This window comes from Mercenaria mercenaria, unplaced genomic scaffold (assembly GCF_021730395.1).
Source record: "Mercenaria mercenaria strain notata unplaced genomic scaffold, MADL_Memer_1 contig_3262, whole genome shotgun sequence".
Lineage (NCBI taxonomy): Eukaryota > Metazoa > Mollusca > Bivalvia > Venerida > Veneridae > Mercenaria > Mercenaria mercenaria.
In genome coordinates, this window is record NW_026461384.1 from 46,551 (window position 1) to 71,113 (window position 24,563).

Sequence of the window (24,563 nt, forward strand, 5' to 3'; positions counted from 1 at the left end):
TTTTCTTTTTAATATTGATTGCTATTTTCTCGGGCAAGAAATAACAATTTTCATGCAAAAGTCAGGGACTGCGAGTCCTTGCGGAGTTTGAATTAAGATTCCCCGATTTTTATTTCCTGTTTCCGCATATCGAACCTAAAATTTTACTTTGCATTTAAATAAGCGCAAAATTCTTTTTTCTAAGAAAATCAAGTTTTCGTTAACCTGTTATCGGAGAGAAAAGCGCAAATAAAAATAAATGTCATTCTTCCTGATTTAGAGACATGTGTTTGCCTCAGTTCTATCTTATTCAAATTAATTACCTATTACTATTATTTTCGTCTCGAGCCTTGAGTTGATATCCTACTATGTGAACGTCATTTTTGTAATGCCTTATCGTTTTGAAACTTATCATTATTAAATAGCAAACGGTACTATAGGTTAAATCATGATAATGTATACAATGTATATATAATAATACACAGTTTAAATGTAGGAACACAACAACTGAGAAATTATTAAATATACTGAATATTTCGCCAATTGGCAGATTATCCAAATAAGTTGTTTGTGTTTTTCTTGTATGCATGATTTCGTTAATCCGAATGGTTTTTTAAAGGAACCACACTTATATGTTTGACTATTAATTCTGTCTTTTGAACGAGTAGAACTGAAGGAAAAATAAAATTGTCTGCTTAGCACAGATTCAAGGGCGGATCCAGGGATTGGGGCATTTTTGTTGTTTGCATGAGCTCCTATAAAGCTTTTTATTTTACGTTAATAAACTTTAGTAACCCCTCCCCATAAAAATCCTCAGAAATTGGGCGCTTACAAATTCCATTCTGAGATACTTAAGCAAGAATAAGTCTGACGAGTCATTAAAACATGGACTTTACGTAGCATGTTATTTGGGTTGGTTTTATCATAAAACCGGTCCTTTTCAATACCAAAAAAAAGCACCTCAGAACGCCAAGAATGCACCAGATGGATCTGTTGTTTTCAAAATGTTCCGGTGGGATGGGGAGAGGGAGATGGTGACATGCCCACGGACCCTCCTAGTTGTTCTACTACAAATATTTTGCACCCCTTACACCAAATCCTGTATCCGCCCTGAGATTTGTGAATGCCTAATTTTTTAGTTAAAACATAAAGAAGGAACTAAAACATACAATATTACTTATTCTTGCAAACCAGACGGGGATTTCCGGTATCTTTATCGGTGTTGGGAAAGTCCATCTGACACCCAGGGGTGGTGTAAGATGACTCTCGTGCTGTAAATGACGTATAAGAACTACTTATATGTAAAAGATTTGTGTAGTAATTTATATTCTATTTAAACAACAGAATGAAAATTCAATACCTTGACAGTTCCTATTGGTTCCTGATAGTATATTTCTCGATTCAAATCACTTTATTTTATCAAAATTCATAACGTTACGCTGCAACTGGTAAAACAAAACCGGAACTAAACATTGTTGTTTGTTTCGAAACGTCATGACGTCTTTCCTGTTTACATACGTTGGTTTCCCGCGCTTTGTTTAAATACACTGCCATGAGAAATATATCTAGTTCTAAAAAGGAAAGCTGTTCAATTGATTTTATTTTCATTTTTATTATTATTTCTTGAAACTGGTATGCAAGAAAAAGATTCTACCACTAATATTAGGTGCAGATGGAAATATTCTGCTCTCGGGTGTCTATTATGGCGGTAACTCGGCAGAGAGCCTCGTTACCGCCTAAACAGTTACCCTCGAGGCCGGATTATTCCTATTAGCACCTACAACCAGTGGAAGAATCTTATAATATCGAAGTTCAAAAGTTGCTGTAAGCAATGGAAAGTGATTTAAGCACACAGCTGATAAAACCAGATACTGTTTTGTGCTTTATTATGTCTCTGCATCATGAGTCTGGTTTGTTCTTCGATTGTTCTATGTCTTGTCATAAACAGTTACTTTAATGTTAACATTTGACATAGACAATTTTTGATTGAATGTCGAATGATTGCTACATGTATCTACATACATAATATAGAACTTTCTCTATTGTCTGACCGCCTCTGTTTTCGGGTGGTTAGAGTCGCTGACTTAAAATCACTCGTATGTACTCACTGATTAAGGGGCATGGGTTCAATCCTTGCTACCGACCAGGTCTCTTTATGTAAGAAAGATGACAGTTTGAGTACTAGTACTTGATCTTTCTAGGAACGATTGTTGGGTAAACTGCCCACCTGACATAACTGAAATAGTGTTTAAAATGGCGTAAAACCCATCAAATCAAATTAGGTCCCTCGGTTGTCTTTTCTCATATATATGATATGTAAGAGGAGCTTCCCCATTCACCATTTTAATAGCTAGTTCCTCCTTTCAACTTTACACACGTACCCGGTTAGTTATACACTTGTACCTCAATTAGTCTATACACTAACTCCCCGTTTTGTTGAAACACACAATTCCACATTTCGTCTATACACAAACACCCGGTTTGTTACACATTCACCTCAGTTGGTTTAAACACAAAATTCCCCGCTCTGAATGTGAAAAATATCATTGCTTAATAATTGAAGATAGCTTTAATCTAAAGCATTGGATAATTTTAAGATCATAAGAATAAGAGTTGATAGTAATATGATAACTGTAGCTACAGTAATAAAGAAGTTCCCATTTGGTAGGTTTATAGCTTACATCCCCGATTGGTTGCGTTTACATGTATGTGTGTGTGTGTGTGTGTGTGCGTGTGCGTGCGTCCGTGTGAGCGGGCATGTGTTTGGGTTAATTTCTTTTCGGTAAATATTTTCGCAAAATGTCTATCGTAAAGTTATCGTATCGTAATAATATTGTATAGTAATGTTATCGTTTCGTGAAGTTATCAGATAGTGCCTTTCTAGTATCGTGATTATGTGTTAGAAGACATTTGTCTTTTAACTCTCATTTGGGAAATAGTCAGTTTACATGAAAAGGACACGTTGACACTGGTAACAGCAAAATACTAATTCATTTATAAATAATCGGGAATCGAGTTAAAAATCATTCAAATTAAAATGTAAACAAAGCCCAGAATGTTCTATTTATCAGAATAGAACGTCTGCAAAATTCCAAATCAGATAAAATTATAAACATAAATCATGTTTAGAATGAATTTTACTTCTGTTCTGAAATCTAAACTGCCCCAAGTAAAGGCAAGCCTGTGATAATACCCGCAATTTTCTTTCAAGTCTTAAATAACATATTACGTTTCGTGTTTCAAATATTAAGTATTTTAAATCTAAGCATGAACCCAAATGGATTATGATATATTGCATAGTTATATTACATGTACTTATATGAAATTATGGAGCATTTATAAACAATAATATGAGAATTAACTTTTAACTTATTTACAAACAGTAAAGTATCACTTACTCAGTGTTGACTTTACCAACCCAATTAGATTTCTAGCAGATTTATTTAAACTCCCTTCTTCAAAAGCATCATCAAAGAATATATGAGCTTCAACATTCCTCCCGGTTTTACTTTGGGCTTTTTGAACATTTCTTATTGACTCCAGATACTGCTTCATTTCACCTTCAGTCTGAAGTTAACAGACATAATTAATAATACTAGTATAATAGTCTTTTCCTAACGTTTCCTGCCAGCGATGCTAAAATAAAAGGTGGTAGATCGAAATAATCACTTTGTTTTAGAATTTATTCACAGTAATCAAAAACTACTTGAACGTGACATTAATCTTGAGGATTATGTACGTATTTGAAGACATTGCAACTATGTTTAAGAGATCGGTATCAGGAAGAAAAACAAAACGAAGATCTTCATAAAATGTTATTGACGTTTATTTGCCTCTGGTCGCTTATTTTGTGCAAAGCGTACTGTAAAATCATTAAATTTCGTGGGCATAAAATTTCGTGGTTTTGGTCAAAACGGCAATTTCGTGGGGATATGAATTCGTGGATTTCAACCTTCTAACATAAAATGAATTGGAATTTTATTTGTTCGTTGGGATTAAATTTCGTGGATTGACTCGACCACGAAATCCACGAAAATTAGTCCCCCACGAATATTAATGATTTCACAGTAGCTGAATTTATCAGACTTAAACGTTAAAATTATATGGATATTCTTAATTTCAAACCTCTTGAACTGCAAATAGTACTAAAATAATTAATGTAAAAGTGTCTTCATTACAGTATGCGCAAATACAATATACATATTGTGTCTTTTGATTTTTGCTATGCTAGTAAATACGAGTTTACCCTCATACGACTTTTAAAAGAAGCAAAGTTCTTGTTAACCTCTCTAAACATTGTTGTGCAAATATATATCCATGTTCTTTTCGACATTTCCTTCGGATCCATATGGTTGGCATCTTGTTCATTTTTTCTATTAAGCATTATCCATTGATCAAGGAATATTGAGTTGTAAGATGGTATCCAGAATAACTGAATTACACAAGAATATTCATAAATAAACAACAAGCTGAATAAAACTTAGTATTGCTAGCAATCTTATGTAACAATATATTAATGTTTAGATATTTCATGAAATAAAAACACTGAAAACCACAGGTCGTCCAACACAACATAAACGAAAATGTTGCAGGCTCGGTTTGATTGATCCTGTTCATAAAACATAAACATGCAGTAGATGTCTGTCCTGAATCCATGTAAATAACCATATGGTTAAAAAGATGCAATGTACGTTATTTTTTAATGATATATGAAAATCAGTATTCATAATTCATAAAAGTACCGTATAGTGGGTTATTCATTTCTACGGTGGGAATATTTCCGCGTTTCTGCGGTCTCTTGGTATAATCGCAAAAATATTTCCAGCAGAATATTCATCCAGCAAAAATTTAGAACGCAAAAAAATCTGCAATTTTTCACCAATGTTGTTTTACGCTATGTTACCTGAGGTAATCTGAAGTTCACAATGGCATGGTCTAATTATTGGAAACTACCGTCGTCATCTGACAATTACCGATAATGGTATAATTGGGTGTGATGGTCAGTCAACTGTTAATCCCTCAGAAAACGTTTGTTTTCTTTTGTGAATAAAATAAACTGAGCGAATTTCACTGAGTTGTTCTTATTAATCCCTTTTGAAGATCTTCCAAACTATACGTTAGTAACCTTTATACGTGTGTAACCGTTATGCTGCTATACCGTAGTTTGCAGTTGTAATTTGTACAATTGTTGTTGGACTTATATTTTTTCAATTCACATGTTATTATATCCTACAATGTATTCAGTAAAAGCAAAGTTACTTAACAGCAGTTACCGGTAATTTAGTTTATTGTTTTCATACGTTAACATTCTCACGACACCCGATCATGTGAGTAATTGTCTCTTCCTAGGCATCGAAAACGCAGATATTTCTCTTTCTTTTATGTGAAAACGTAGAAATTAAACACGCAGAAATTTGTTTCACATTTTTGGGGGCCAAAACGCAGAATATTTTCACCGCAGAAATAACCCGCTATACGGTAATATTTCTAACCATATTTATATAGTTATAACCTGACATTCAAGACACTGTAGTGTTGTACTATTAATTACTCTATGTGAAAATAGAACAAAATAATTCAGGAAAAAAGTATTAACATTTTTTAACCTTCTGAACCTTTAGATTTGTGGCTTAAATGATACCACAATATTGTCTTCATAACGCGGTACAATTAGGAAAACAAAGTTATGTGTCTCAGAAGAAAGTTCAATATTTCAAATCATTTAGATCTCTTATGACATTGCCCTTGGACATTGGTAAATGATTCTGCGCGAAGAACACTGTAATAATGAGACAAATGACTGCATGACGTTTGAACGACATCAGACTAAGGATAAAATGTTATAGCCCGGATAAGTAAAATTTTTAAAAAATCCTTTTGACTCCTCTTGACCTTGACCCTGAATTAGGAACTATAACTATTTCTACTGCACATCTAATAGAAGGCTAAAATAAAACTAAAATATAATACGGATAACTGTAACAAAATTATGACTTGACAAGAAAGTTCCATATGGTCGGATGCCTTTGTCACAGTCTGACCTTAGCTTTAAATGGCGGGCTCTATGCGCTGCATTTGCAACTTGCAACTTTGCAAACTTGTGTTTCATACTTGTATTAAGCTTAAATAAAATAGGAAAAGGATATCCGCACACGGACAGACCGACATACATTGTATTAAAAAGCCAGGACCCTTATAAAAGTACAACTTACTGACAAAATAATACATGGAGATGCGTAATGTATGTTTAAACATTTATAATATGTCTGCAATTTTTTAAAACCACTGCACTTTAATATCCTGTATAACTTGCACTTTGGGTATGTGTTTTGGTTTCGGACCAGCCAGTATTGCAGTATTCTTTGTTAATAATTCAAACAATATGTGTCTGAATAAAAGAAAATGAAATCACACGACAGACATAACAAACGTTATGTTGTTAAACAATTATCCCTGCCTAAAAAAGATCACGTAAAAATGTTAAATCCATGTGATCAATCTATGGCGGCTCGTTTGGCAACGCCTGGTAAAAAGAACGTAAATTGACATTTATGCCTAACCTTAAAGAACATTATGAATAATATCCAAGCTGTACTTTTCTGTAAGTGATTCGTCAAATTATTTGACTGAAATTAGAATACTTTCAATTGACTGCATCGTTTACATTTTTTAACAGTGCTTGTATCTATCTAAAAGCTACTTTTACCTGGTCTTCCCTTAGGTTAATGAGATACCTAGTTTTCCATAACACCCATACCGGAGAAAAGGTCACAGCAAGGAGAAAAAGTGCCACAGCCAGAATCACAAAAGAAATATCTAAGACATCGTTGTTTCTCCCAATAATACAGTCATTTATAACCGTCGCATCTGTCATATAAAAATATATCATCCCAGATTTTTTAATTAACAAATGCATTGAATATTTAAGAAATAATAAGTTCCCAAACGTGGTTTATCGTAGAACAACCCGGGTTTTTTCACTTGGGAACTTGTTATTCCGATTCAAACACGACATACTAGTATCAACAGTGTTAGAAAAAATGGTAACTACTTTTTACGACCGTGCTATGCACCTAGATCGGATGACGTCATTGCACGCGGGTGGTTTATTGCAGAATAACCCGAGATAGATTTTGCTCTACCTGTATGTAGGTTATTCGCTGGTCGTGTTAGAAATTTAAATATATATTAATTTTATTTGTATTTAACTTAAAGGTTAAAATTATAAGTAATTTCTGGCAAAAGTGTCTTATATCTGTAAATTTACCTACCTTTACTACGTATAAGTATCCAGTCGCATAGTCCTGGAAAGACTAAGAGAATAATTGATATCGGAGAACAAAATATCAACGCAGGTATAAGAACAGGTTTCTGCATACTGGCTTTACTCGCAGTAGTAGCGATCATGTATCCTGAAAGAAATGTGACTTAATGAATTTCACTGTAATTTTATTCAATTTTATTCTTGATTATTTGTTCCAGAATCTTGGTTATATGGCTTTTATTAAATGCTTTTATTAAAAACAGATATCTAGGCTATGCTTCCGTTTTGTTGGTCTTCAAATATATCTTGATGCAGTTTATAGAAATGGTCTTTGATTAAAATTATTCTAATGATGCGTTTATTATGTTCAGAAACAGCAGAAGGCAAACAAAAATATCGATAATTTTAAAACATGCTGTGACAAATTGAGATGTGTATTGTATAAGGAAATGACTGTAAGTTTAAAACTGTTTTGTAATATGATTTGGAAGATACTAAAATTGTAATTACGTTATCTCTGTATTGTTTTTATCCATAATCGGATTATACAGGAATGCCCTTGAATGTTTTCCAGAAAAAATATCATTAGCAATGAGTTTTTTTTATTAACACGATCATGAGAAATAACAAAAAAGTGTGTTATTTATTGGATACATATGTAGTATCTATACTTAACTATTCTTGTGAAATATGGGGTTTTTACAAAATCTGAACATTTAACAACAGAACATGAACACTAAAGAAGAACTATAAAAGGGATTCTGGTAGAGAAATTGCTATTCGTTATGTATATAGTGATTAAAGCAAGCAACATCAGAGGTTTATTTCAAAAGTTCGATGAAATTAGAGCACATATCTTTTTTAGAAATTACACAAGTCTTCTTTAGCATCATTGTTAACAGTTGTGACAAATACATTGAATGATTGCCTAGAAGTGTACTCTCCAGAAAAATTATTTATTGTCTGCTACAAGATTTGAATTTACCCCTCAAATAATTAGCAGTTTCTCCATTTGTAGGAGAACTTTTCATGAAACAGTAGTTGTACGAGCTACACTCGCTACGTATCTTTTGACATAAGGCGGGAAGTTTCCACGTGTTTATGAACATGTATTACTAAAGTACACTTAGTCTATTGTCCCAAAAATTATGGCTTTCAGGAAATTGGACAGCTATCTTCTCATTTATTGAAAACAATACACAGCAATGTATTTTTCATTTTTTTTGTGTGTAGAAAAGTGTAAACATATAAAAACCATTTGATAAATTTAGCCCATTCCACCATAACTTGAACAGCATTTTGTTTACTTGCCATTTGTCAATTGAATGTCATTTATCAAAATTAAGGGACATTATTTTCTGCTTTGTATCAGGTTAGTTCTGTATGCCCTGTATAATTAAATAAAAATCAAATCTTTAGAACTAAAAATATATGTACACAATGCTTTCGCAGAAGACAGAGCCCGACGAAATAGGACAGAAGACAGAACTCAAATAAGTTCAGTCCTACTGCACACCACAAAGTCCTCCCCATTTTCCGTCAGACACAATCAAAGGGGAAGCGTAGTGTCCAACTGTAAAGGGGTATGTCTCAAAACAGTTGGATCATACCCTCTTTTATAATACTTTACAAAACTTCTGACCAATTACAGTTGGAAAATTACCATGACCCAAGATCCTTGACATGACTACACGCTCTTGCAAACCGAATTAATTGAGAAATATATACCCCATAAGATGTAGCCTGAGGTAAATGAGCTTTACACATTTCGTAACAGGTCCACATTGTGTAATGTTTAATAATGTTTAATAATACTGCTAGTAAAAGAAGCTTTATCAAAATTGCAAGAAAATGTAGCATTCTCCCTTGCAAAAGTTATTCACTCAAAGATCCTGCTTACGACCCGAAGCCAATTAACTGGTGCTCATGTGTTGTTAATTGTTTGTTTGCGACGCAAGCTGTAAGACACGCTGACTGAGTAATTTATATTGAATTGTATCAAAACTGATTAATTTAATTGTATTGATAAACACACAAAATAAGATATTGTCCAATTTGTATCGTGTTTAATTTTAGACCTAAGAGTGAGTTTCATATCATGTGCATTGCACAAATCACAAGATGAAGGAAAGAGATATTGGAATCCAGGATGTAGGTTGAACAAAGATTAAAAGTAACACGGAACAAAAGCCGAAAGCCTTTATAAATGAACTGTTTCACAAGTAATGACCAATCAATATGTAAGACATAACATTTAAGTACAAATATACATATTTTGTCTAAAAAAAAAATACCCGTATTTTCATCAACACAAAACTTCATTACCCTACCTACCAACTAACGTTGAACAAACTTCGGTTATCTCGATATTTCGATATGTCGACGTTTTTCCCTTGGTCCCGACGAACTCGGGATATCGAGATTTAAATGTATATCCTAAACAGTGATTTGCCATTCAATAAAATCATTGTTTGGAGCTTAGATGCGAAGGAATTGTGTAACAAGGGCCCGCCGCTATGCAGTCTAACGCTATGACGTAATAATTGTGACGCCATAAAAATGAACTGTTAAAAATAAAAACGCAGAGTTTTCAGCCTTCTTTGTTTAATAGGAATAAAAAGTATACCATTAACACCTAATGTAACAAAGACGGTAAGTGTCGTTACTAGCGACAACTCTTAAATTTTGTAAGATATTTTTAAAGAATTATTACTGATTTTCTAGAGAAACTCACATATCGGTAAAAATTTAAATGTGTGCACATATTTCAGTGTTACCGAATAGAAACTTTTTGGTCAAAAAAAAAACAAAACAAAAAAAAAAAAAAAAAAAAACAAACGGCAATAACTTTATTTCTAAACGAAACATAACGGTATGTGTACCTTTTAGTTAGATCATCTCCTATCTTATGATGATCATAGTTTCGTTCAAAATCTGATAAATGTGATTTTCTATTTTTTGGCATTGTGAGAGTCATTAAAGGCGAACTCGACAGGGCTCACACATGCATGAATACTTGAAAATCAATTTAACCTATAAAATATATAACCGCATCGTCAAATTTGATCGTTGCAGTCTTGATCAATATAAAATCATATAACACGACGGGAAATATAAAAAATGATGATGCATGCGCAAACTAGTATAGGGCTGTTGCGCATATGATATTAAATTATGGATAGTATCAACGGCGCAGTAAATGAAACTGACGATTTTATGAGAGAGATATTTAATCACTTCGGAATATGATACATTATGAAAGTTTAACTAATGGAAAATTTACATTTGACATTTATGTGACGTATAATGGTATAAATCATCCAAATATGTTAATTGTCCAAGGTAATGTTTTAAGTACTTCTATACTTCTTATGATATTAAAAAGAAGTATCATAATCAATAGAACACATATACATATACGTAACTTGGTAGTTTATGCAGTGTATAGTTAAGATGGTGATGGTAAGGAACTGATCGTGTTATTATTTAGGTTTTATACTTTTCTGTTATTTTGTGTAATAACTATGAAAATTGAATTCTGTAATGTAAGTAAAAAAGAGTAATAAAAATTGTCCAAATGTGTAGAGATACACAAGTATTTTGGCTTGCATCAACAGACTCAATTAAACCAAGTCAGCTATTATTTTCTTGGTTGCATTCTATGCTTCCAAAGGATCTTTAAGCAGATTTTAGTGTGTGTTTACCCTCTTAGAAAAACTAAAAAAAGAGACTATGAGTTTTGGTACGTTTCTACTATGAATAAGATTAATAATAGCTTGTTGTTGAAGTTTTGCATTGTAAGACTGCGTTCCAAATTCAAGAATGTGTTACCTATATGTTGTCAAAACAACTAACATGTAACTAAAATATTCTTCATTCTAGTTTAAAAATCCTTCAGCATTTAAACTTACATATAATGTAGCAAATCGTAAATAAAAACCTGTGACACCACACACGATATGTGATATAAAATAAGAAATCTCTTGGTCCGATGCCGCTTGCCATTCCGTCCAATCCCATCCACTAGTATAACTGCTCCAAGCCACTAATGAATATATCATCAAATTTATTTATGATGAGAAATTTACGAAATAAAACATTGCGGATTTTAGGTCGTATCTAGACAAACTAGACAAAAACAGCAACGACTTTAAGATAACAAAAGTCACAAAGTTCACAGGTAACAACAGTGCTATTCAATTACATTTCAAAATGGCCGCTAAAAAGTTTAGATACATCAATCTCGATTTTAAAAGTGAATATGTTGCCTTCAGTTCTACAGAATTGCATTTAATCGTAAACAATCGATTAAATGCGATTTTATAGTGATACTTAATAAGTTTGCTTAACTAAGCACTGTCCATAATGGATGCAATGCTATAAGAGCACCTAAAACAGACCCGTGTCCAGGATTTGTTTGCTGGGTGGGGGAGCCTAACCTGGGGTGGATTTCGAATTTTTTTTAACATGACACATGAAAAGATGCATTTTCCTGCTACCTGAAACACCTTTAAGGATGTATGAATGTATCATATATTTAAGGAAAAGTCTATTTTTAATCATTTCATCAAGCCTTTTCAATGTATGTATGATTGTACAGTCACAGTGTATGGACTTCATTTTTCTGTATGATACCCAAGTCTCAGTGTATTGACTCTGATGTCTACCAATCCAATGTATAACCAGCCACCAGTAATAAAGAAGCTAGTGGTTTGAAAATCAACTTTATTTATCATAATAAAACAAACTATATGATTGTCAGCAATAATTATACTACATTTTAATCAAATGAATAAAATTTCATTCATTCTACCCTTTTCTTTCAATCATAATATAAAAAACTTTTTTCTAATTAAAAAAAATAATCAAAAACTGCTCAAAATTGATATACAAAACGACATGATTTGTAGAAAAATGATTTACTAAGTTCACAAATAAATATTAATAATAAAATAAATAAAAACACAAAAATATTTTTTGAACTTTTTCTGTATTTCTTGTGTTCTAAGCAAATATAATGAAAAAAAAAATTGTTGAAGTTTTAAGATGATTTATTTATTTGCAAAATGGCCAAATGTTCAACAAAACAAAGTATTATGACAATTACTATTTACATCATAGATTTCAAATGACAATGAACTCTTAACTGTACAAGTTATAACATCACAGCACATATTTTTATCTATAAAACCCCTCATAAGTAACGAGTTTTAGATGCGTTTTGTAAGATTTACTGAGAAACTACTTTTGAGAGTTTTTAAGTAAGGTTATTGGACCCAAAAGAGTAAAATTGATACAGTAGTTTCAAATTCATAATTGTTGTAAAATTAAAAGAAAGGATGAATCTCAATTTAATAAACTTGGGGAATGTGCCTCAATGTAAAAACAAAATACAACCATCATAATGTTTCAATTTTCAGATTCATTTTAAGATTTACTTAACAAACTTTTTAAAAAAGAACCAACGACATTCGGTCAGCCGGCAAGTTAAGAATTTTACACCACAAACGAGATGTCGCACACATCGGAGAGGGGCAAAAGATTCGAAGTAAGTGACCTAAACCACTTGTCCACGGAGGTCACTACAGCTATATATAAAAAGGTATACATTTAGAGCACATAAGAAATCTCTGAAGTATCTATACTTGTTCTGATAAATTAGTGTTGGCGGCATTCTTGACAATCTATCAGCAGCAACAGTGTATGAAAACATTTCAATTTATTTAAGTTCGTGTGTAATTTCGACGATTTTAAACAATTATAGTTATAATTCCAACGAAGATGTCTTGTATATAAATAATCACGGCGTTCACTTTGAAATTGCTAAAAATAACGTCTGTTTCATTGACGTTTGGGAACCCTTCTAAAACTAAGTTAAAATGCATAAAGTATAATAGTGAAAAGTGTTGTGCTTTTGTCCAGCTTGGTTTGTTTAGACCTAAATTCCAGGAGTCGGCCTTTACCTAGGCCAAAAAATTAAGGTTTAGTTTCTCAGGCCACTTTTTTATTTACAAAATTCAATGAGGCAGTGCGGATTTATTTTTACTTTTTTCTTTTATTAACGACATTGTCCGTTTTATATGGAAGCCAGTGATGTGCATCCATTTTGAACACACTTAAAGACACTGCATCTTACGTAGAAAATAATTTATAAGAGCAATACTTGTTCTGAAGGCTGCATTCGGCACTCAATATATTCTGGGAAAATTACTATATATATATATATATATATATATATATATATATATATATATATATATATATATATATATATATATAAAACAAGAAATTATTGAAGCATGGACACCAGACGAAAATGACGACAGTCAAAACATGATCACAAAGCTCATATTGCCACTGAGCTGTAACAAATTATCTATTAAAATAATCTGGTATGAAAGCACCATGAAAGTTTGTATATGATATGTTTGATGATGTTTTTCAATTTGTGTTGATAGGAAAACTATGCTGAAATGTTTGGCAGATTAAACCAATGTTCGGCAGCCCGTATTAAGCCCGGGTTCGTGGTGTAGGGGATACAGTCCTGGACTTATAATCTCTGAAACCTCTGACTTAAACAGCGTCATAGGTTCGAGCCCTGCTATCATCTAGAACTCTTTATGTGAGAAAGTAGGCTCACGGACTTTAGGGTCTAGTACTGGTCTTTCCCAGGAGTGATGGTTAGGTGAACTGACCGTCTGATATAACTGAAATAATGTTGACAACGGGTTTAAAAACCGAACACTGAATCTGACGCATACTAAACAAACACTTCCTTTATATCATTGTGTTCAATATAATTAAAAAGATATCAGCTTGAATTTTGTAGTTTCGTTTTGGCCTACAGACTGTGAATAGAAAACTGGCGCGAAACAAATGATAGACGCATAATGGCGGATACAAATAGTCCAGTTTTTTGCTCTGTAGAGCTGTTTTCCTTATTTTTATTGCACTTTATTACTAAAATCACATGACAGATCTATGCTTGAGTTAAAGGAATTTTTCATGGAAACTTAGAGCATACACCACCACTTTAAGTTGGGGTCTCATAGTTAGCAGTTTGTGTGTTAGACTAAAAATAATGTTCTTGCATCAAACATGACACCCACTTTTCTCTTGATTTTTATTCAGCACTATATTCTTTACGGAAATGAATGGGTCCTGGTGTGTGCTGCTGCCATTGGAAATATGTCAATTTTATATATAATAAAGAAGAATAGCTATTTAGTGGGCTGTAACCTTTTGGCAGGGTTCATCAATGTATAATGCACGCTTATAGAATAAACAGAACACCAAACGCCTATTAAGGTTATAATGCAGTAATTCGGTCAAAAATGTGCTTCCGCGGTGTAGAAGTCCCTAATAAACAAATCTTAATTTCTCGCGCATTTGCGCGTAAATCGGGGCCCAAATGGGCATTATTTCACTCGTGGAATGAATTTTACACGAAATAGGACACTTTTCATGCTAATATTCGCATGTTTTCGAGTTGTTTACTTGAAAGCGAAGAAAGTAGGGCGTTTATTCTGTGGACCGCTTTCTGAAATGCGGCTATATGAGGGTACCTGACTTCAGTTGACTTGCATTTCACTGCATACTATTCAACACCCCTTTTTCTTTTCGTTTTCTTGAAGCAAATATATGGATATCTTGTGGAAATAGGTCTACGACGGAGTGAAAATCTAGAAACTGTAACAAAATTGTTCTGAAGTAACTGAATATTATATGAAAAAAAAAGAACAAAGTTGAACAGAATAAACGTTCTTGACGATTTATTCGTCCTCACTTATGTTTGTTCTTTCGTCCTCAATTTTTTGTTGAATTTTATCTTTTCGCGAATTTCGTCGAGTTTTCTTTGATAAAAAATTTAGATGCGGTGGGTCAAAATCGTGTGCGGCGGGGCCTGAGAAACTAAACATTAATTTTTTAGCCTTAATAATACATTTAAGCCTAGAATATCTGTTTGCGCATATGTGGTCAGTCTGCATTATTTCCACGTTAGGTTGTGAAGTTTGACTATTCAGATAATATTATTTTTGCAGACTCCTGTGTAAAAAGCTTGCCAAGTCAGTATACTGATATACTGTATACTTATTATATCAACGTTTTCTATTTGAAATAAATATTTTCTAGTTTTGAAAGATAATCATATTACTTATAACTCGACACTATTACACACTCCTTCTTTTTCAATGTCTGCAAATTAATGTAGTTCTACGCGTTTGTATAAATTTTTCTACGATGTAAAATTTGATTAAACGCTGTTTTTTTTCAAAACTTTAGAATATACTTCGAAAATTCGGAAAATAAAAAAGAAAGGGTCGTGTATTCGACATTTTGCTAGACTGACTCGAAAAAGTTTGACCTCACACAAATTTTTATTCATGTACTTGGAGTCTATCGGAAAATAAGAACTTAAATAACATCTTCGCGATTAGGACTTTTTGTACAATGTAAATTTTAATGAAACTTTTCACTGTAAGGCCAATATTCTGTTGAAATAAAATATATAGGTCAGTGAGCTTGTTTTTGAGATATTTGCCCATGATTAAAGTATTCTAAGCCAATCAGTTTTATGACATTGTTTGGAATTATCTATCGTGTCAGGAGTTTATATATCATGTTTTAACTTTAGAAGACAGTAGCAAATTTGCTGTTGTAATAAATTTACTCACTGGTTGCCATTAATACTTGTAAAATGTTTTCCTACGTTTTCCGAATAAATGAGGTATTTCATACCTTCCAGTTTATCTAACGTGCAGAACTACATTAATTAAGCTATATACTGTTTGTAGTGATGCTATTCATCAGTCATTCAGTTGTTTTATTTGTCAAGATTCTTTAAGCAACACGATCGATGTAAGCATTGCAAGTAATAGTGTCGATGTTTGGTTTTTGCTTGGAAACAGGTAATATAAAATGTCTACTGACCTGTTTGTGTCATGTTCGCAACTGTAGGAAATGGGGATAGAGCCTTGATTGCAAATATCATATAAGATATTCCAAATGTTAAAAGAAGTTTGAATATGGCCATTATTGCAACTAGCTTCCATGTTGGTGGCCTTTTTCTGGCACTGTTTCTGTCCTGTTGAATAGAACAAAAGTATGCTGCAGTAATCGGCAAAGATAAGTGTTCAATAAAGATTAAAGCTTTTTACAAAAACCAAACAAAACATTCAAATGAATTGTTAACATGGAACAGTTCATTATTACATATCGTTCAATGTATATCGTTCGATGTTCCAAAATCATTGCTTGTTCTTTAATATTTCAAGATTACTTTAAAGTAAATTTACACATATGTTACAAGTAACAAATATATAGGTAATGTGTTGAACTTGTTTGTATTTTGCTCATTGAAATGATTTACCACTGCCTAATGATTTACAAAATCAACACGTGGATTTTCATCAGTAGTACTGAAAGACATATTTTATATGTAGTTCCACTCTAATTCAGTTCTCTAGCATTTGACTGGCCTTGCTTTCATTAGCTGGTGTTTTATCGTTTTCTTATCCTTACTAAAAATCACATTATCACAATCGTTTACAATATACATTTATAAAGACATACCAACAATCGTATATCATATTTTAGTGATAGTAGATTTATAAGCCACTTCCAACAGCCTTGCTGTTGGGTTAACCCTTTAGCGACGTAGTAAGTGTGTCCGCCTACAGATCACGAGGTCCGTGGTTCGATCCCCAATAGGGACATTGGTATTTTCTTGCCCAGGTTTTACTTTAATGGCGACGACGATGTTTGACGGACTTAAAGAGAATCTTAAAGCAGCAATATGCAGTTGCTTTTATTGTCTATTTGTCAGACACAGCGACATTGAAAGGGAAATGCAAAAGGTTGTGCTCTCCCTGGAAAAGTCCGGCTGTCATAAGTAAAAAGCTTTAAGTTTCTCTTTCCAGGATAAGGCTGAAAAATGCTGTATTCGTGGTGAATCAAACCGTGTCGCGACAGAGAGTTGCCAGCCTAGATTAAACAATGGCAAGAAAATCAGGATGATGGTGATGCAGGGAACACGGAAGATGATTCATTGTATTTTTTTGTAGAAAACAATACCAAGGTCGGTTTATGGTTCAGTGCGACTACTGTGACGAGTGGTAACCTTTTTCATGAGTGAACGTTTCAGCCTTAGATTCACTTGAAACAAGCAAGTAAAAATATAATCTATGTAAACAAAATAATTAGATTCATATTTATTGATAGTCTTCTGATATATTTTCAGGTATGGCGGACATTTGGAAGAGAAAGGAAGGATATCATTGACGAGATGGAAGAATATACGCGTACATGCACCTTGTTTAATTCCGGAATGTTCATCAGCGACCATTTTTTCTGTCACAGAGAGCAACAGGTCCGAAGAGCCAGAGAAGGTAAAGCTATGTTATGGCTTAAGGCAGTAGCTTTGGAAGCACATACGTTAGAGTTCCACAATAGAGGCTGGATACGTGAAAACATTTTTGACATAGGTAAAGGCAAGCATAAGAATGTAAGTTGTGAGACACCAACTATTAGTATGGACTATCGAAGGGACCTTGACCCAGCATAAGTATCGTGGTAGCGAATTAGGGCAGACTGGCATCGGCTTCCAAGAGTAATGCTCGGCAGATGACTTGGTAAGCAAGTACAGAAGATGTGTTTGTTATGATGCCTAGCGATGAGGAATCATTACTCGGAGTGGATGAAGAAAGTTACCATCTGGAAAAGTCTGTGAAACCTTATCGTCAACCAGCCAAGTTAGTGCAGATGCAGGGAAAGTGCAAAGCGCCTCTCTGTCGAAACATACACATCGTACTCCCGTACCTATGGAAGTTGACATGCCAAGCTATTCAGCTTCTTACAGGGGAAAAGGGGTAGAAAAGATATTCGACCAGCAACATCACTGAAAGCTCGGTGAAAACGGAAAAGAGAGCGAAGGATTCCAGACCTAATCGCCGGAGATCCCCTGTCCAATTTCCTTCACAAGGGAAAACCAAATGTAGAAAGTATAAAGACAGGTCTCCAAGAGGAAAAAAGGAGAAAACTTAAAAAGCGTTTGGGTCTGGAGGAGACAGTTACGAAAAGACCTGTTGGGCGAGGTATGGCAGTCGATCTTCCGTAGAAAGAAATGGGGCATCAGTCACGCTGGGATCAGTCTGGAAAGTCGGACAGAGAGTCCAAGACCTCTATTTCGATCAATTCGTACCCAACTGTCATGACTCCAATGCCAATCCCAAGGTTCATGCTTTCAGGTGCCATGTGCTAAGAGTTTTGATGAGAGCCAGGACATAGTGGAAGTTTCTTGCCGAAGAGTCGCGGCTCTTAAACTTATGAATGGATGGTTACTGGGGAACCGAGCCAATCTCGAAGACTTAGTTACCTATGTGAACAGCACAGACCAGCTAATCAAGATGTCACAGAACAGGACTCGAATGCAATGAAGGTGATTGAAAGGGGACTTATTCTGGATCCTCAGAGACGTTTAACTTATCCCGGATCAACTCACCAGCTGGACTTGCGCACTGGCGCGATTAGTTGCTTAGTTGGAGCCAAAACCAAAACTTAGTGTGATGGATCAATTTAAGGATAATTAAGTCGGTGCAGCAGAAATAAGTCAAAATAAGGCTGAGGGATTTGACAGTCACTTCTATCTGGATCGAACCCAGAAGCTTTTAAAATAAATGGTGCTTTCCTGAAGGAAATATGCGAGCGCCTAGGAAACCCAAAACCTGAATAGCAAGTAAAGTTGGTGTGATCAGTGGCCATTTCTGTGACCCAGCTTGTTTATCCCCCAGGAAGAGGTAAGAAGCCTTTATGTTAAAGACATAATGGTTTGCATTGGTCTACACCCAAAAAACGTGACAGATGAAGAGCTGAGGAAGAAGATGGAATCCCTGCTCAAAATGCCAGAGGTTGTTGGATCAGGTGAGGTTTGAATTAACTACTCTGTTCTGCCGATGAAATGGGTAAAACTGCAAAATCTTCTAAGCCAATCTTTAGCCTTTCTGCAACACAGACATGTGTTGCTGTTCCATTGTAGTAGCATGGACAACATAGACGACAATGATGAAGCCTACATGGCACTGCTGTTCCAGCTCAAATGCCGTGTTTCACCGTTTTAGTCATTGCAATTGCATTGTTTTACGGGTACTGAGGAAATTGATAGAGAATGACTGTCTCTGCTTCCAAATATCTATTTTGGTTTTACAAGACTTGTGAATCGATTCCAGGACAGTCAGTTGAGAGGGCTCCAAGCGGTGGATGATGACCGTCTGCTCATAGAGGCAGACGCACCATATTTCGGGTTCTCAAAAAAATGCAGAACATCCGGAAGACCCAAGTCTTCAAGCCAGAGGAAATGCGCCACATCTGAATGACCTCACGGCTGTGATAGTTGCTAACCGCAGGAATATTGAAACCGAGGATATTCTCAATATATCTACAGCAAACGCTAAGAAGCTATATAGGAACACGCAGGTGGAGAAGATGTTGTGACGCTCCTCTAAATTTCCAGGATGTATGGTTTCTGTTAGTCACACGACCCTACAAGTCAGAGAACTGCTGAATCCAGTGAACTGGTATGAAACCCAGGCCAAAAATCGGTGAACTGGTATGTAACCCAGGCCATCAATGAATCTGAAAATCTAATGAAATGGTATGTAACCCAGGGTACAAAGAAATCTAGTATGCCAAGGAAACCTTTAGGCCAAGTCTGAGAGTTACAAATTGTAGTAAACTTGTAAGCTACCCAGACCACCAGGATCCATGATAATAATATAGTCATCCTGCAATGAAAGGAGGAGTTTCTTATGGCTTGCAGATAAGGCAGATACGGTTATATAGCAAGCGTTTGGAGGTCATACGTCAAGAAACAGAGATTATTGGTTTTTCAGACAGCACTCCTCAGGTTCAATGCTTTTTTTTTATAAAGTGGGGCGATGGTGTGGTGAAATAACTGTATTCCAGTACGGTACGGCTCCAGCGGGCGATAACCTGTGACGCCTTGCGAGATTAGACGAGAGTTGTTTGTGCGCCATCTTGGACAAGAGTAAAACGAAAAAAAAAATATCAGGGATATCTTGAATTATCATCGAAGATACGAGACAACCATGTGTATAGGGGTAGTATTCTTCCAATTTGGTAAGTAAATACTTTAAGGTATTTCTGCACGTTTGATAGACCGGAAATGATGGCGTAATGTCATTTATCCGGAAAAACGTAAACTAAAGCCTGGATTCGGTGTACGGAAATGAAAATGATTTTATGAATATAAATGGCAACCTATGGTTAAATTTATTACAATAACATTGTAACTATCTTTCTAAAGTTAAAATATAATATAACAACATCTGACAGGTTAGATAGTTCAATCTAATTTAATAAAATTGGCGAGAAATCTGCGGTTCACTTTAATCATGGTAAAATATCTCAGAGAAAAGCACACGGACCTAAACATCTTATTTCAGCACATTATAGGCCATATGTTAAAAAACAACTGTTAGAACTTTCATTAAAATCTACATTGTAGAAAAATATCTATTCGCGAAAATGTTATGAAAATTATGATTTTTCCATCGACTCCCATGATGAAAACAAATTGTACAATTAATCACACGACCCTACCGTTTTTATTTGCTGAATTTTCTAAGTATATTCTGAATTTTTGAAAACAAAACATAGTTTAATTAAATTCTACATTATAGAAAACCTTTTATCCGAACGTGCAGAACTACCTAAATGCGACTTTTAGCTACTTTTAAAATTAATACAGATACCTACTTTATAGGTTGAATCATTGCTTTTTCGTAAAACCCGGTTGATAGTAAAGATGTATCTTTATACTTTAAAACATGTTGCTTGTTTCGTGGAACCAAAATGAAATCTTATTAAACAGTGTTATGATAGATATTAAATTGTTCATTTGTTTTTATTTCAACGTTTTCTACGTCACCAGTCTCTTTACTGACAGAAATACAAAATGAATTTGTCGCGCGTAACAAGTTAAAACAAACTTTTTATTATTAATATCTACTTGGTACTTAATATCTTGCTGACATGGATTCTGCCTGAATGCTAAAACTGTTTTACAATATTTTATGAAATAACTTCTGTTTTCAGGAATTGACTTACTTTCTTTGTTACCAGAAAACTTTGTATATCTGACGTCCAGGACACGGATAAGAAGAGGATTCCTATCGGCGCCATCAATAATTCCTGAATATGCGCCTCGCGTAACCAATAAGCTGTGATACCAAGAGCAATAATCTCTAAAACTAACGCTGTTATGACACGACATTTTGACGAACGTCTTGCTTGATTATTGCCTGAATCAGATGTTGTTTGATTATTGTCTGAATCTCGTCGTGGTTCGTCATTGCCTAACTCAGATGTTGTTTGATTATTGCCTGAATCTCGTCGTGGTTCGTTATTGCCTGACTCAGATGTTGCTTGATTATTGCCTGAATCTCGTCGTGGCTCGTTATTGCCTGACTCAGCTGTTGTTTTATTTTTGCCTGAATCTCGTCGTGGTTCGTTATTGCCAGACTCAGATGTTGCTTGATTATTGCCTGAGTCACATCCTGCTTTATTATGGCCACGCAAGGATTTTACGGTCCAAACCACAAGTGGAATGACAAACACACAACTGATTAATAATATCACATGATGTGTTTTGCTTCGGCCAGGGATATTGAAAGTGAACAAACAGATTCCAGTAGCTTCTAAAAAACTAATGAGTACAGCCTGAAAGGAAAATTACAAGGATATGTCAATGATAAATCATTGCGTCGATTCTACGTAAAAATATAACACAATATTGAGAAAATGTATTCTTAGACTAGCAAAATACAAATCGTTAATTGATTTAGATAAGGTAATTTTGTACAGTTTTGTCATTTTAGATTTATCAAGCAAAATAACGTCATATATGCATAAACCATGAAAACTTGTCTCCTATCTGGTGAGGTTACATCCTTCCGAAAATATCCTTTCCATAGTCCACGAAATAAATTAAACACATTGGGAAATAGAATCATGATCTGAAGCATTACAAACATTCTACATCTTGTCTCCGGCCTCATATCTAAGTCGTCATGCATTGCCTCTGCTAACGCGAGAAAAGATAGTTTTGTCCAAACAAAACACCCGAGAAGAACTATACAGAACATTAATGTACATATGGCTTTCAGTGATATAGCTGCTCGAGAAATTCCTTCTGGGGTAGATTGTTTTTCATTTTTCTTAAGAAATGCTTCTCCATCAACTGAAAGTGTTACTTCTTTTACAGTACTTGGTGTGCCTTGATCCTCTCTGGTTGGCGATGCCATTCTGCAACTCAAATATTTTCTCTAAATACATGTAAAATTAAGGTCTTAAACAGAGGGCATTTCGACTATTCCTAATCATTTTGTGATATCTTGAAATACAGGTTTATATCAAATACATTTATATCATTATCACATTAAATATTAATATTCAGCCCGCCCGCTATATAGGGGTATCACAGATCTACGGATCGCGGGTTCGACCTCCCAGGCGAGGCGTATGTTCTCCGTGATTTGATAAATGACATATTTCTGAAATCCGTTGTCCTCCACCTCCGGTTCATGTGTAGAAGTTGGCATTTACGTGCAGTCAACAGGTTTTTTCCAGTGCAAAGTCCAGGAATACTGGTTAAGCACCCTACGTTACACAACATAGCATTTCTTCTTAATATGTTTTAGAATTAAGGAATTGTTATCAAACAATATTATATACCCTTCTCGAATGCGCCCATTTGATTGGTCGAAATGAGTGCACGCGCGGGTCCGCAAAAAGCGATATTGACCTGCAAAATTGATAATGTCTCTTGTGATATCACTTTTTTATATGAATGAAACATGGGCCAGTCAAATGAGTGCATTCGAGAAGTGCATATAATGAAACAATTATAGACTTATGTTTCGGTCGATATGTGTTTTTACGTTTTTACAGGTCCGTAAAACACATATTAACCGCAATAGAAGTCAATAACTGTATAAAATTGGTTGATAATAATGCTTGACCATATCAGGTAAAAGATTTCTTATGCTTATTCCATGCGTGTATAGGAACAACAGTCGATGCTGAAGAAAAGGTGAAACTAACTACCAACTGCATATTATACATGTGTTGCAATAAACATTACTCAATACGATTTTATTAACATCATTAAACATACATTTGTTTTATATTTTCTCGTTATACTTAATAAATAATGTCAATAAAATATGATACATACTTTCGTTGGTTTCTTTTCTCTAGAACAGATTTAAAGATATCTAATGGCCAAAAGTTTTGCATCTAGATATTTAATTTAAATATAGTACAATTTCTTCAATGATATTTAACATTGCTAAATATATAAAATAATTACGTATGAACAGGTACATCATAATTAAATGTCATAAAGTTTTAAAGGTACATTGTAGTACTCATTTATAATGTGTTCATTGATACATGTAAACAGCGTGTACTATTTTTAGCCAAACGTATAGTACTGTTTATAGACATAAATCTTGTTAACACTATGTTTAAATAAACTATATGTAGACTAAGTATTCATACTTTCCAATTTGATTTTTTTTAGTTTAGTATACTATAAAGGTAGTTCTGTACCTTCGATAAACCGGAAGTGACGTAACGTCATTTATCCTGATAACGTAGGATAAGGCCCGGATTCGGATGATATTAAAACATCTTACATATTAAATTGAAATGTGTAGATTTTAGTCATAGGCAAATATTTCAGAAACATGCATACGGACCTATACATTTTATTTGACCATATGTATTGACGACAATGAGCAGTTTCAATAAAATCTGCATTCAATTTGTAGAAAACATCTATTTGCGAAAATGTTACGAAAATTCTGATTTTTCCCATAGACCCCCGTTATGAAAAACTTGCCTGATGTCCTAATTTTTCAGTTTAGCAAAAAAATCAAGCATACGACCCGATGTTTTTTTTTGTTTTTTTTTTTTGTTCTTTTTTTTTGTTTTGTTTTTTTTTCTTTTGCTGAATAATTTAAGTATATCTTAAGTTTTGTTAAATCTGACTTCAATATTGTTATATTTTCTTGTCCTTTGGGATCACGGCGTCCATTCAATATCTTTGTAATAAGAGTTCTGCTTAAGCTGGTGCTAGGGGGCGTGGTGGGTTTTGCACTTTCCATTACCACTCATGAACAGACTCAGTCAAACCGAGTCTGCTATTATTTTGCTTGGTTGCATTTTGTGTTTCCAAACGATCTTCTTATAGATGTTTAAAGATTTTATTAATCATACTCTACACTGTATAAACAATTTG

At 34.2% G+C, this 24,563-nt stretch overlaps 1 protein-coding gene across 1 annotated transcript in view; it reads right to left on the minus strand.

Annotated features, from left to right (window-relative positions):
- The window catches only part of LOC123543146 (chitin synthase chs-2-like), a 53,331-nt gene extending 30,751 nt beyond the window's left edge, over positions 1–22,580 (minus strand). The window contains exons 1-8 of the mRNA XM_053533955.1: positions 22,174–22,580; positions 21,368–21,979; positions 16,175–16,328; positions 11,184–11,288; positions 7,251–7,391; positions 6,686–6,846; positions 4,265–4,411; positions 3,378–3,546 (exon numbers count right to left, since the gene is read on the minus strand). Coding sequence (XP_053389930.1) covers positions 3,378–3,546; positions 4,265–4,411; positions 6,686–6,846; positions 7,251–7,391; positions 11,184–11,288; positions 16,175–16,328; positions 21,368–21,979; positions 22,174–22,563 — 1,879 coding nt within the window. The 5' untranslated portion in view covers positions 22,564–22,580. The remainder of the gene's footprint in view (positions 1–3,377; positions 3,547–4,264; positions 4,412–6,685; positions 6,847–7,250; positions 7,392–11,183; positions 11,289–16,174; positions 16,329–21,367; positions 21,980–22,173) is intronic.
- Positions 22,581–24,563: the final 1,983 nt, after the last annotated feature.